The following is a 13,781-nucleotide window of genomic DNA, read 5'->3' as shown; positions in this document are numbered from 1 at the left end:
CCTTATGCTTCCCTATATTTAAAATCAAAGGCATTTTCCAATTATTATATGGATACGAGAAGCCTGCTATTTCCTGCGAGTCATTCTGTTTCATCACTGCCTTCTCTCTTTCCCCTGCTGAGACCTTTTAATGCTTCCGTGTCATTCCCCGCAAATGAGAGCTTTGAGCTGCTTTCCCAGGTTCTCTCTGGTCTGTTGCAACAGCCCCCACCCCGTCAGTCCCCAGTTCTTAGATTTTGCTGAGATGGTTTCCTCCTCTGTTCCAGACTGTAATCAGAATTACTCTTGCTGTCCCTTTCCTGTCCCAAACACACCAACTTAACTTCATGTAACACATCCTAAGACCACCTGTCCCCTGCGAGGGTGGATGGTACACGATTGCACTGGACACCGCTGTCTGTCTTCTTTTCATCACCTTCTGTCTTCAGGTCTCGGTGCTGATTTTTAGTGTTTGGTCAGAATTCTTTTCAGGTATGCATAACATGCTCTTCCTCTGCAGAGCCAGGAATATTTTCCTTTCCTGGGGAGTGAAGGGGCAGATAGACTGGTGAAGGGCTCTTGGGTTGCAGTCCTTTTCTTTCGGGCATTTGTGGATGTTTTCCCACGGTCTATGAGGCCCCAGGGTTGCAGGTGAGAAGTTCTTCTTTTTCACATGAGAGTCACTTGTTCTTTCTGGCTGGAAGCTTTTAAAATTCTGTCTTTGACCTTGGAGTTTAGAAATTCTACCAGAATTTGCCTGGGTCTGTGTTTTTTCATCAAACCTGCCTGGGACTTGTGGAGGCCTCTCCTTCTACAGATGCAGACTTTTCTTTAGGGAAATGCTGTTTTTGTTTAATTACTGTCTTGCCTACTTTTCAGATTCCTATTATTTGCCTCTTGGGTCCTCTAGATCTGTCCTCGAAGTCTCCTAGCTTTTCCCTGTGATTTCTATTGCTTTGTCATTTTGCTCTATGGCATGAAACATTGCTTTCACAATTATAAAATTTGTGAAATTTACCAAATGTCATCAATTTCAAGATCATTTCAGGCCACTGATTTGAGTCTTCACAGTGACCCTGCATGCCTTCAGTTCATTTACTGAATTTTAAAACCTGAAAATCACATTCTTCAGTCTCCTGTTGTTCTACACTTGAATCTCCTTGACAGTTTTATTTTGTCTGTTTTTCTTTAATGGCTCAAAAGGCCCTGTTCTGATGGTTCTCTTTATTCTTTCTTTTTTTTTTTAAGCAGAGAACAGGAGTATTTATTTATTTATTTATTTTTAAAATTTATTTATTTATTTATTTATTTTTGGGCTGTGTTGGGTCTTCGTTTCTGTGCGAGGGCTTTCTCTAGTTGTGGCAAGCGGGGGCCCCTCTTCATCGCAGTGCACGGGCCTCTCACTATCGCGGCCTCTCTTGTTGCGGAGCACAGGCTCCAGACGCACAGGCTCAGTAGTTGTGGCTCACGGGCCTAGTTGCTCCGCGGCATGTGGGATCCTCCCAGACCAGGGCTCGAACCCGTGTCCCCTGCATTAGCAGGCAGATTCTCAACCACTGCGCCACCAGGGAAGCCCCTGGTTCTGCTTATTCTTATTCTCTGACTGCCAGACCCCCTTAGGTGTGTTTTTATTTGTCTGTTTCTGCCTGTCGGGGCTTCCTTCCACCCTCTCCTGAGTGGCCGTGGTTCTTGGAATGATGGACGGGGCAGTGGCCTTGGCTCCTGAGGCAACCTTTCCCCTCGCCAGCCTTGTCCTGCCAGCTCAGTCACAGAAGTGGACCAGGCTCTGTTCTGTGCAGCTTCTCCTTACTTTCTGGGGGACCCGAGAAAAGTTTAGGGGTCGGGCTTGCCGCAGGTTGCACTGTGCAACCAGAGACAGAGATGTCTCCAAATACAGGTTGGGGCTTAGAAGATGAAGGCCCCTAGTTAGGGCCCTTCTCTCCCTTGGTTACAGCCCTGGAGGGCTCTTTGCTGCTTCCCTGACCCGCCGAGCTTGCCTGTGCCTCAGGGCCTTTGCACTTGCTGCTCCCTCTGCCTGGAACCTGTTATCCCCAGATCTCCACGCAGCTTCCTCCCTTCTCTCAGGTCTCTCCTCACTGAGGACCCTCTATTTCTCCCTTACTGTGCCTTCTTCTTCATCCTAGCTCTTATCTCTACATCCCATGGGATCTATTTTTGCTTTTTTGTCAAGCCCAATAAGGAAGGCACATTGTACTTTATCCACAGCTGTATCCCCAGCACTGCAAACAGTCCTCGGCACCCAGTAGGCTCTCATTAAATATTTATTGAGTGCATAAGTCGGGGACACCCTTGACGGGACGAGGAAAAGTCTTGTCCTGTTGCAGGTGGGCTGAGGATGGTGAGAAGAGCCCCCACCCCCTGCTCACAGCACACATAGTGAGGACAGGTTGGTGACCGATTTCATTAGCCCAGGAGAAAAAGTCACAGAGGAGCAGATGTGGCATTTCTCAGCACAGCGTCCACCGGCTCCAGGGCCCCTGTGTGGTGGGGTCTGTGCCCCGAGGCTGCCCCGGAGCCATCTGTGTTGAGCAGGGCTCTGGGGGACCTGGGAAGCTCCTAGGGGCTTCCTGGCTTCCTCCTGGCTCCCTGGGGCTTATACAACCTCAGGAAGCACTTAACCATTCATGTCCTCAATGTGGCTTCAGATTCTAGGCCCTTGCTGGTTCTCAAGCCAGGCTGGGGGTGAGCAAGGCCACGGATTCCATGGTGGGAAAGGAAGCATAGCTCAGGGGTCTCTGAACTCCACCTCTGCCTCTAGCTGCCAGCCTCCCTGGAGGTCTGGCTCCCCAGGGGAAGGGCTTACCATCCCCACCCCCCCACCCCCCCGCCCAGAAGCAAGATACTCGGTGAACAGTAAGTGCTGCATCTGCTTGGGTGCTTTCCCATTCGTTTCTCCTCTTAGCCAAAGCTCTTGCTCCCTCTCAGATCCAACAAACAGGATGAAATAAAATCATGATGGCCAAGGTGTTTTCTCACTGCATCTTGAGAAACAGGAGCTGGGTGCTGCTGGGCACCTGTGTTTCCCGTAACATGAGCTGCTGCCCGGTGCTGGGTGCCCGGGAAGAAGGATGGAGAGTGGGTTGAGGCCGTGGCCAAGTCATCTGCCACCTGCCCGGGCTGCAGGCTGGGCCTCCTGTTTTGAAAGGCTGAACGTCACCGCTTTGTGACTCCTAATACAAAGCTCCTCTTTTTCTGCCCTTCCCAGGGCTGTGGACCAGGAACAAAACCTTCCCACATGTCTCAGCCCCCAGAACAGTTTTTTTTTTTTTTTTCCTTCCAAGGTGTGGGAATTTAATGATGGAGCAACCACGTCAATCGGGACTGGAATTACAAAGTATTTGGGGTGAGATTGTGTCTCTTGATGGCTAATCTGAAGAAGTACTTTAAAGAAAAAGAAAAATACCAAAGATTATCTGTGAAAAACCTGAAAGGCAAGATCCGCGGAACCTCAGAGATGCTGTCAGACGCCTGGTGGAGTTGATGGGCTTTCTGCGCCCTCGCCTTCTTGGCACCTCTACTGGCTGACATCTGTGCGCTTTCCCTGCCGCCGCCTTGGGGACCCCTTGTACCTGCTCTTTTGACTTCCTGAGCCCCCTGCCTGTGCCTCCGAGGACCCCGGTCCCTCTCCATACAGCTCAGAGGTTGGCTTTGGTGGTCGTGGTCCTGGCTCATTTTGGAAGCTGACTTGTGCTCCGTGATGAGAGTGGAGAGGCTGGTGCCCTTGACCCAGGCTGACTGTCCTTGTGCCACGTGGGCTTCAGCTGAAGATTTCTTTCTCAGTGGTGGCAGGCATCTCATAAATCAAGTGCCTTAATGGTACAATGGCCAATGACTTTTTAACTTTTTTTTTCTTTTTAATTGTGTTAAAATATACATAAAAGAGAATTCCCTGGCGGTCCAGTGGTTAGCGCTCTGCTCTTTCATTGCCGAGGTTCCCGGGTTCAATCCCTGGTCGGGGAACTAAGATCCCACAAGCCAGGGGAAAAAAGCCAACCAAAAACACATAACAGACTTTGTTTGCCATCTTAACCATCTTTAAGTGTGCAGTTCAGTTGTATGAAGTACATTCACGTTGTCGTGTGGCCTATAACCGCCACCATCCCTATAACTCTTTTCATCTGTAAATCTGAAACTATGCGTGTTAAACACCAACTCCCTATTCCCTCCTTCCCCAACCACCTTTATACTTTCTGTCTCCCTGATTTTAGCTGCTCAGAATACTTCATAGAGTGGAATCATATAGTATGTGTCTTTTTGGTGACTGGCTATTCGGGGTCCCTTGAGATTCCATATGAATTTTAGGATGGGTTTTTCTATTTCTGTCCAAAACCTCACGGCGATTTTCATAGGGATTGCATCGAATCCATAGATGGCTTTGGGTAATATTGGCATTTTAACAATATTAAATCTTCCAGTCCGCGAACACAGGATGCGTGTCCATTTATTTACGTCGTCTTTCATTTCTTTTGGCAATGTTTTCTAGTTTTCAGTGTACAAGTCACCTCCTTGGTTAAGTTAATGCCTAAGTATTTTATTCTTTTTGATGCTATTGTAAATAGAATTTTTGGGGGTAACTGATTGACTGTGTCTTAAAAAAAAAAATACACAACCTGGGTATATGTCTGTTCCCTTTAGAAATGTTGAGATTTAAGAAAGACTTGAGAAGACAATCAGAAATACACAGCACCCCCATGGTTCCCTCTACACTTCTCATTTTATTTATTTAAGTATGGAGTATTTATTTCTCCATACTTCTTTGTATGTTTTCACATGCACGCATCATGCACATACACACACATCTACACATATACGTGTATATATATTTTTGCAAGTTGGATTACTCTGTGTTTTTCTAGACTCTATTTCGCCCTTAGCAATATATATCAAAAACATCTTTCTACCTATATACAGATGTTGCAAAACACACAATGGAGGTATAGCTGGCAGTTCTGATAGAATTAAACACACAATACTTTTCTTTTTCTATTCTTTTCTTTTTCTTATTTTTAGCCCAAGGTAGAATATCTGAGACTTGTGCATTGGAAAAGTACAAGCACCTAATTTGACCTGAAAAAGCAGGGACTTTTGCTGAGTATTCTGTTTCATGGCCATATATAAAGATGAATGAAAATGATGTTAAATCTTAGGCTAGCTGCCTCAGAGACTGAGTTTTCTCGGGAGTCTGCACTGCCTGGCATGCAGCTACCTTCGTTGGCACTGGCTTGCCCTGTGGCTTCAAATATATAAATGGATTCCGTGGAACAGTGGGTGAAAACAGTGATGCTCCTGAGGGCAGAAACCATAATGTCTTGTTCACTGCTGTGTCTCCAGCACCCAGGACAGTGCCTGATCCATCAGAGGTGCATGGTCAGTGCTTGTTAGACGGACTGGCCTTGCAGCTACTCTTATTGCAGCTGGAGGGATACTAGGGCACTGATGCTCTTGGTGTCTCTTTCAGGAGGCTTGGAGTCCAGGCCTTTGGCACGGGGTGTCCAAGGCCGCAGCATCAGCATGAAGGTGCCCACCCCTTCCCGAGCCAAGCAGGGGACCTTCAAGACCTTGCCCCTCCGGTGGTCTTTTGGCCCCAGGGAGAAACCCCTGGGTGCATCCATCGAGCTGGTAGAGTACTTGGAGTCCAGACGGAGACCTCGGTCCACGAGCCGGTCCATCGTGCCGCTGCTGACGGGCACTGCTGGTGGGGATGAGAAGTCAAACGCCACCCTCTCTGCTAAGGGTGAAGATAGTGGGCGAGCCGGCGACAGAGTGCTGGCCGAAGCGCCCTGCCCCTCGGGCCACCCCGGCCGCTGCACGGTCCCTGGCAACTCACATGGCCCGAACACAGCAAGGAAGCTCAAGGAAAACGCAAGTCAGGATATCAGGCTGCCCAAACAGTCTGACCTGCCTCTCACAGTGATGTCCTCAATGGACGGAGGGAAACGAGCCCGGCCGGAGGGCCAGAGGACCACAAGCTGTAAGGGAAGTGGCCTGGCGGGGAGCAGTGGCCAAACACCCTCTCCCAAGGAGGCTCCCAGCGCTGCGACGTTATCTAGAAACAGTGCAGACAGTTGCCCAAATACCTTTGGCAAGATGAGGGCTAATGTGGAGAGAAGGGACCCCGAGACAGACAGATTCCCACAGGGAAGCCTCACCTTTCTGAGGTCTGTGTTTTGGAAGAGGGAGAGCAGGAAGAGTGACAGGGCAGAGGCGGCGAGTGGCCGGCAGAGCCCAGCTGTGGATGAGCAGGCCCGGGGCTCGTCTCCATCCCTCAGGATTCGAGAGAGCCCGGCCAGGGGCCCCACCAGCCCCCTGGAGAGGGACGTCCGGTCAGCGCCCAGCTCTCTGCGCCTCCCTCGCAAGGCCGGCAGGCTCCCGAGGGCCGCTGCCCTTGGCACATCACAGAGGAGTGTCCCCGGGGAGCAGACTTCTTTCGGCACCTTGCCAAAGGTGAAGTACCACACGCTCTCGTTAGGTCGGAAGAAAACGTTGCCCGAGTCCAGCTTCTGATGGTGTGTGTTCCAGTGACGTGTGGAGCTGGTATCCTTGTGACTCTGCGCTGAGCACCTGTAGGCAGCCTGTGTTGAGAGTGGGATTTGGGGAAGACAGTTGTCTAGTGACCCCTGAAAATAAAAATTTTTTGGTCTCCGCATCTAGATTTCCAACACCTAATTCCAAAAATACCTTATTGGCTGCTTTTATGCCACCAGAACCACAAGAGGGCGTTGGTGGGTCAGCATAACCATTTTGAGGCAAGAACTGCTGTTTTGTTTAAATTTCAGGGCCTGAGTACTTACTACTAAGGAGTGATTGGTTGTGGGCAAAACATAGAGCATAACTCCGTGAGGAAGCCTCGTTAATAAGAATCTTCAGTATCAAATCAAATATTGTTATTGGTTTCTCCTATTTAAACTTTTTTTAGGGGGGGGGCATAGCGGACTTAACAGGAAAATCTTCTTTTCCTCTTGATTCTTCTCTGGGATAAAGCATTAAGGATGCCAAAAAAAAACCTGATAGTGACACTAAAGCAGGATTCTAGGGTAATGAGGTGGGAGAGAAATGGTTGAGATTTTAGGAGAGTATTTAATATATAACAAAATAATTGTATTAAAAGTTTTTCAAGGTATTTAAAAAAGATAACTATTTTGATACTGGGAAAAAAGGAAGTTCTTTTTTAAAAAAATTAACTATGAGATCTATGTACAATTTTAATAAAAGCTCATCTGTGAAACATGCAAATGACTGTCTGAATTATTCAAGTTAGACAAATGATCTTGTTTCTGCTGCATAAACTTAGCTCATTGCTTTTTTTTTTTTACCATTTAACCATTTTTTAACATTGAAGTATAGTTGATTTACAATGTCATGTTAGTTTCAGGTGTACAGCACAATGATTCAGTTATACAGATAGATAGATGATAGATAGATGGATAGGTATATTCTTTTTCAGATTCTTTCCCCTTATAGGTTACCACAAAATACTGAGTATAGTTCCCTGTATATACAGTAGGTCCTTGTTTGTTATCTAAACTCGTTGCTGTTGATATCAGAAAGCCATTGATTGAGTTGTCTCTGAAAATTTTAAGTACTTTTAATTAAAATGATTTGCTGTTCTCTAAGGAAACAGAAGTCTCCCCAGGTCTCTCTCTGGAGGGCATATACTTTCAAGGACTAGAGAGTCTGAGCCTGTCTCAAGGGACTCTCACTTTGTTACCGACTAGGGTCCTTGGACTCCTTAATCAATAGAAATTGATGAGAGGCCAGAGGAGGAATTCAGGCAAGGCTTTACTGGGACTTGTGCAGCAGCAGGAGGGAGCGAAAACAAGCAACAGGTGCCCTTGCTCACTCTCCGAGGAGGGTGGGCTGCTCCCTTAAATGGGGGAGGCTGGGGGCAGATCAGTGGGTCAGGCCGGAGCGGTGGCTCAGGTGGTCTGCCCACCCCCTTGGTGGTGCCGTGTGCAGGGATCATGTGCAGGACCCTGCTTTTCCTCCCCGCCCCTCAGAAGTGGCAGTTGGGTTTTGACCTTTTTGTATCTTCTTGTTCATAATTTGCCCCACCTGCGCCTGCGTGCAGGTAATTTTAGTCTCTTATAGTTTCTTTGTATTCTGTTGCTGGAGGAGACGTTTGTCCAGGTGCAAGCCCTGCAGTAGAGGGTCCCAGGTCCCAGCCTGTCTCAGGTTGACTGTCCTCTGTTTCCTAGAGCTTTGCACACTTTTCAATAGCTCTTCTAACAAATATCCCCTCACTTCTTACAGGGAAGCTGCTAAGGCTGATCCCAGTCCTGGGGCTCGATAGGTGAGGTTACTGGTGAGTCTGTAGTTCAACAGTCCATTTTCTAGAAATACTTCCTTTCTGATAGGAACCATTTGTTTAAGACACCCGACTCCGAAAATTAAGTTTTTCCTCATATGCACGGCACGACTCATTGGTGTGTCTCTGCTACTGTTCTTTTCTTAAGAAGGAAGAATGAGGTTCTTTTTTATTCCCCATGAAAAAGGCTACATAATTTTGAGCAACAGTTCCAAGATAGAAGGAACCGAGATGACAGAAGGAGAAAGCAGGGGGACCTGCCACCTGACCCCAGAGGGCAATGTGTGTATCAGTAGACCCACATGCTTGCATTTCAAAAGAAGTCCGTGTTTTCTTCAAGTCTTAACTGATGCTGGGGAGGACGTAGCTGTCCGTGCCCTCTTGGGTGATGGGAGTCTAGGAGTCCTCCTGCTGTATCTGGTTCTTTTTCCTCTGTTGACATTCATGTGTCATCTTTCACTCCCATGCTCTTCCTAAGCCCAGCCTCACTTTCTTTGTCCCCTAAGGCATTGGGTTGTGACTCAGATGTGCATCCCCAGGCTTCTCCCTTTCGAATACCTTTGGATATCATGAGCAGGTCCCAATTGTTAGCAGCTTTCTCTGTAATACACCACAGATTGGAGCATTTGCCCTAGGCTATGAATTTGGAATCGAAAGACTCTGGTAGTTATATCTGCCATCCCACATCTTCAACAAGGATGCCTGAAGTTCCTTGGTAACGCTTTCCCTGAGGTTGCTTCCCTGTCGACAGGGACCTGGTAGGGAAGGCTGGGAGAACACAGCATGGAAAAGATTGGGTTACATTTCTGCCCAGATTGGAGGCATGGTTCCAACCTTGACCGTGCATCTGAGTGTACGCTGTGGCCATCTGGTCAAGGGATGTTTCAGGAGGAAGCATGGCAGAAATACTTGGATGCTTTTCTCAAACTACAGAGCTGCTTTTGGACATTTGTAAATTGGAGTTTGAGGCAGGTTGAAAGCCATTGAGTCAGATACGAGCATGGCCAGCGATTGAGTTAGCTCAGCCTGGCAGAAATGGTCTCCCATCCTCCTCTGGAAGCCCAGGTACCCTGCCTGGACCTTTCCCTGCTCCTGAGGTCTGGACCCTGATCTGGTGGTGATAACTCCCTCCTGGCTCCCAGCGTGTTCTCCAGGTCTGAGACTGCTTTGCTTTATCCTCCACTCTCTTCCACTAGCAGAAGGAAGGGTTTGCAAGTCCAGAATCTTGGGCTGGGACGTCATACTGGCGATGTCAGAAGCTCCAAGGGCCAGAGGAGAAAGAACATCTAGAGGAGAGGAGATCGTAATCTATACAAGTTACAGAATTACAGTTCTGGGAACAAACAGAGGCATATGCTGGCTCCATCCTGCTTTCCAGATCCTGTCAGCAGGACACCACCTGTCGTGAACAGACACAGGGATGGTGAGTTAACCAAGCTCCTGCTGACTTGATTACCTCTCTTACTGCAAAAGGTAACATGTAATAGTTGCAGCTAACGAACATTTCGATAGCACCTGCTGTGTGTGCAAAACACTTCTTCTAAGGTGCTTCAGATTTGTCCTCTGAAATGTGAGAGGTTGGGTCATTGCCCACCAACTCCTGTCCTCTGCTGGGTGAACAATGCCCCCCCCAGGGACATTAACTCTTGTGCAATTCAGGACTGCACCTGCAAGGGTTGAAGGGACCCTCAGGCTTTAGAGAAAGTCCCCCAGGGCAGAGAAGTGGAGAGGTGAGCTGGAATGCTGTTGGCAGGTGTGGGAGCCTTCCGTCATAGCTACCGCTGACACTGGGGACAGGGGGTGGGGAGATGGGTCACAGGGCACCAAAAGCATCTGCTAAATCCTCCCGATTCCTCTACTGTTTATATACTTGGACATTTCCCTTTGGGCAGCAGAGCACCACCTAATCCAGACCAAACTTCCCCCCTGTACCTCAGCCTTTGTAATGGAAACTCCTTGACTGACTTTGCAACTCAGAGTTCCCCCAATACCACTGTTGACCAGGGTACACCAGGAAGGTGGGGGTGATCTGACCCTACATTTGGAAACCTCACCCAGTTCTAAGAAGAAAGGGACTGATAGGTTATTGGTCCTCTTCAGCTGCAAGGGCTCCAGCCATCTCCAGCCACGTCCCAGCTCTGCCATTGACCAGCTCTGTGATTTGGGCTTAATTACCTACCCAGCTTTCTGAGCCTATTTTCTTCACCAGTAGAAATGGAGCCATTAATACCGGTCTTGGAGGCTTGCTGGTAGCATTGCATAAGGTGACGTGTTAAAGTTCCTCATAAGGTAGCAGGTAGGTGGTAAATGCTCAGAAGTTCCCTTGTCTTCTCCAGAGATAAGCATTTACATAGAAAGGCCTGTTTTGCCCGAAAGTATGTTCTCCCTTTCTTTTTGTAAGAGCATCTTTTTTTTTTAATTAAAAAAAATCATTTATTTATTTATTTTTGACTGTGTTGGGTCTTTGTTGCTGCATGCGGGCTTTCTCTAGTTGCAGTGAGCGGGGGCTACTGTTCGTTGCGGTGTGCGGGCTTCTCATTGCAGTGGCTTCTCTCATTGTGGAGCATGGGCTCTAGGCGCACAGGCTTCAGTAGTTGCGGCACGCGAGCTCAGTAGTTGTGGCTCACGGGCTCTAGAGCACAGGCTCAGTAGTCGTGGCACACGAGCTTAGTTGCTCCGTGGCATGTGGGAACTTCCCGGACCAGGGATCGAACCCGTGTCTCCTGCATTGGCAGGCGGATTCTCAACCACTGTGCCACTGGGGAAGCCCGTTGTAAGAGCATCTTAATTTTCTCTTGGGAAATCACTCCCTCTCCACTCTGTCCATCAGACAGAGCTGCCCCACGTCTCCAGCCCTGGAATGGGCACGTGGCCCAGGCTTGAGCAATCAGACACACGTGGTGGTTTCAAGATGGCTACATGACCAGGTGGGCGTTGGAACTAGGGGGAAAGAGGAATCTTTTTCTATCTGGCTTCTCAGTCTATAGGATGTGAGCCTGGAGGTATTAGTGTCCATCTTGTCGTGAAGATGGGGAGAGCCTGTTGAGAATGAAGCCCGCCCAGTAGAATACGTTGTTGAGAGATGACAAAACAAAACAAAGAACAAACAAAACAAAAACCCTGAATCCTGGTGGCATCCTTTGGACGCCTAGATCTAACTATACCTGAAATAGAACTTTCTAGTTACTTGGGTGAATCAGTGTTTTGGTTCACTCTGTGGTCTGGGATGGTCACTGGCCTCTGAGGTCCAGTCCTTCTGTGTCCCCAGGGGCCAATGAACCGCCTTCAGGCTGCCCTCCTTCTGCCAAGAGTATCCCACAGAGCATGACCACCCTCATTTTTCTCATCGGTGAAATAGATTTGTCGGCTGTTCCAGTGACTCAGGGTTGATGTGAAGACCAGATGGGATCTTGGAGGGGAATGCTCGTTGGAGATGATGAATTGCATGCAGTTTTGTGGGCTTGTTACTGCTCTGCTGTGCTGGATTTCTGTTCAGAGGAGGAAGCTATAAAATAGGTTTGGAGCCACACTGACACCTGGTGGCCATTCCTCTTATTGCATGATGCTTCCCCACCCCCAACTTAAATAAAATTTCCCATATGTTTCAGCCTAAGGGTTGTAGGTTTTCTCATTTGCTAGGCTGGTGAGATGCCCCATCCTGAGAGGGCAGCGGGCCTGTGTGGACACAGGAACATCCTAAAGGCAATAGGGGGTATCCAGTCAGAGGGAGACCAAAGTCCACGGACAGGAAATTCAGCTTAAGGGAGCTTGGGGGGCCAGCCACTCAGTCCTGCTGTGGCTGCGTCCACCTGCAGGTCTCTGACCCTGTTTGGCTGCAGGGACAGCGGAGCAGACCCACTGACACGAAGGTCCTTCTTCCTGAATCATCATTCAACGTGGTTTTTTGGGGGGAATCCCAGGGGTCTGAGGTCTTCCCCCTCCTTGGAGTCTTCCAGTCTTTGCTTTCCCAGAATTCGGCTTGGTGCCCGTGTGGATGCTTCCCAGAGGCAGTCGCTCTCTGCCCGTCCACCCCTACTCCCATCACCAAAGGATGGTTCCCTCAGCCCCGCTCCAACCTGAGAGGAGGCAGGGCCCCAAAGAGAGCGGGTCAGGACCCCAGGCCCGGGGCTGGGGCGTGGCGAAGCTAGACCCGGAGCCCAGCCCTGGTGCGACCCCAGGACTGGCTGCCTGCGGCCCTGGCTCCAGCCCTTCTTGCCCCAAAGCTGCCGTCTCTGTCTCTAGCCACCTATCACATTTCAGTCGTTTTCCCGATGCTGTTGTCTGTCCCCCACCTCCCAGCCCCTACCGACCCTCCATCATTCTGGCCTAAGCACCTCTAGCGTCCCAACACCCAACAGCAGTAATAACATAGAAGGCCTGCCCTGCTTCAGCTGTCCCTCCTAAGTTCTGGCGACGCAGCCCGACCAGCAGCCTTATCCTGAGGTAGCCTGGGTTCCCTGGTGATCATGTGATCCTGGACATTTTGCTTTTTAAATTCAGGGATATATATATATATATATATATATGCAGACATGTACCATGTGTGTTAATTTCGTAAATGGCTTAGGTTCAGGGAGGAAATTTGAGCCCTCTTTCATCTGTAAATATTAGAAAAGTTTGAATCAGTAGGTACAATTATTAGTGCAAACAATGTACCCTACCCTTTCCAAGATTTCAAGAATCATTAACAGTTTTGTTTAAGAAACACTAACAGAAACACCCACCAACAACAAGGATGGCAGTTTTAAATGAATTTTGCTTTGAGAATGTAAGAGGCTTGAATGAGCTGGATGCCCCGGGGCAGAAGTTCTCAAGATTTGTTGCACCTTAAGCAGCTGTGCCTGGGCTCCTCTTTGGACCAATTAAATCCAGGGAAAGGGCTGATTCTGCCAGGACCGAGGATTACAGCTCTGCTGTGTTGCCAGCCTGGGAACCGCTGGCCCAATGCAACTATTTAAAGTTAAATTAATTCAAATTAAATAAAATTGAAAATTCTGTTTGTTGCACAGGCCACATTTCAGGTATTCAACAGCCATATGTGGCTAGTGGTTGCCATACTGGACACTGCAGATGATAGACTATTTCCCTCATTCAAGAAAGTTCAGTTTCACAGCGCTGCCCTAAGGAGTTGCCAAGTTCAGCTTTTGTGGTTGGGGGCAGAGTGGGCAGGTCACCCTTGTGTAAAATGGAGGTGGTTTTCTGAGGTCCTGGGCAGGCTGATGACCACAGTGGGAGTGCGAGTATTTGGGAGTTGGACCCGTTATGGTTCCTGTTTTTCTGCCGGGCTGTCACTCTATAGGGTCTAGAAGCTTCTGGAAGTGAGTCCTGGGAAAGTCACGTGGGAGACACCCAGGGGCCCAGGGCGACCGGGCTGAACGCCAGGCCATCCTCACTGGGACGGTGCACATCTCCCACAGCTGGTGCGCAGGTTGGGGAATTGTTTGGGGCCCCAAGTGCTGAGAGAATAGAGGATCCC

General features: G+C 48.8%; 1 protein-coding gene across 2 annotated transcripts in view; it reads left to right on the top strand.

Annotated features, from left to right (window-relative positions):
• Positions 1-6,876, top strand: part of USP43 (ubiquitin specific peptidase 43) — a 54,695-nt gene extending 47,819 nt beyond the window's left edge. For both annotated transcript variants that reach the window (XM_060081519.1, XM_060081518.1), the window contains exon 15: positions 5,459-6,876. In XM_060081519.1, the coding sequence (XP_059937502.1) occupies positions 5,459-6,504 (1,046 nt within the window). In that variant the 3' untranslated portion in view covers positions 6,505-6,876. The remainder of the gene's footprint in view (positions 1-5,458) is intronic.
• The last annotated feature ends 6,905 nt before the right edge of the window (positions 6,877-13,781 follow it).

Source organism: Mesoplodon densirostris, chromosome 18 (assembly GCF_025265405.1).
Source record: "Mesoplodon densirostris isolate mMesDen1 chromosome 18, mMesDen1 primary haplotype, whole genome shotgun sequence".
Classification (NCBI taxonomy): domain Eukaryota; kingdom Metazoa; phylum Chordata; class Mammalia; order Artiodactyla; family Ziphiidae; genus Mesoplodon; species Mesoplodon densirostris.
The sequence above is the reverse complement of the archived record's forward strand: the minus strand, read 5'-3'. Positions and strand labels throughout refer to the sequence as shown.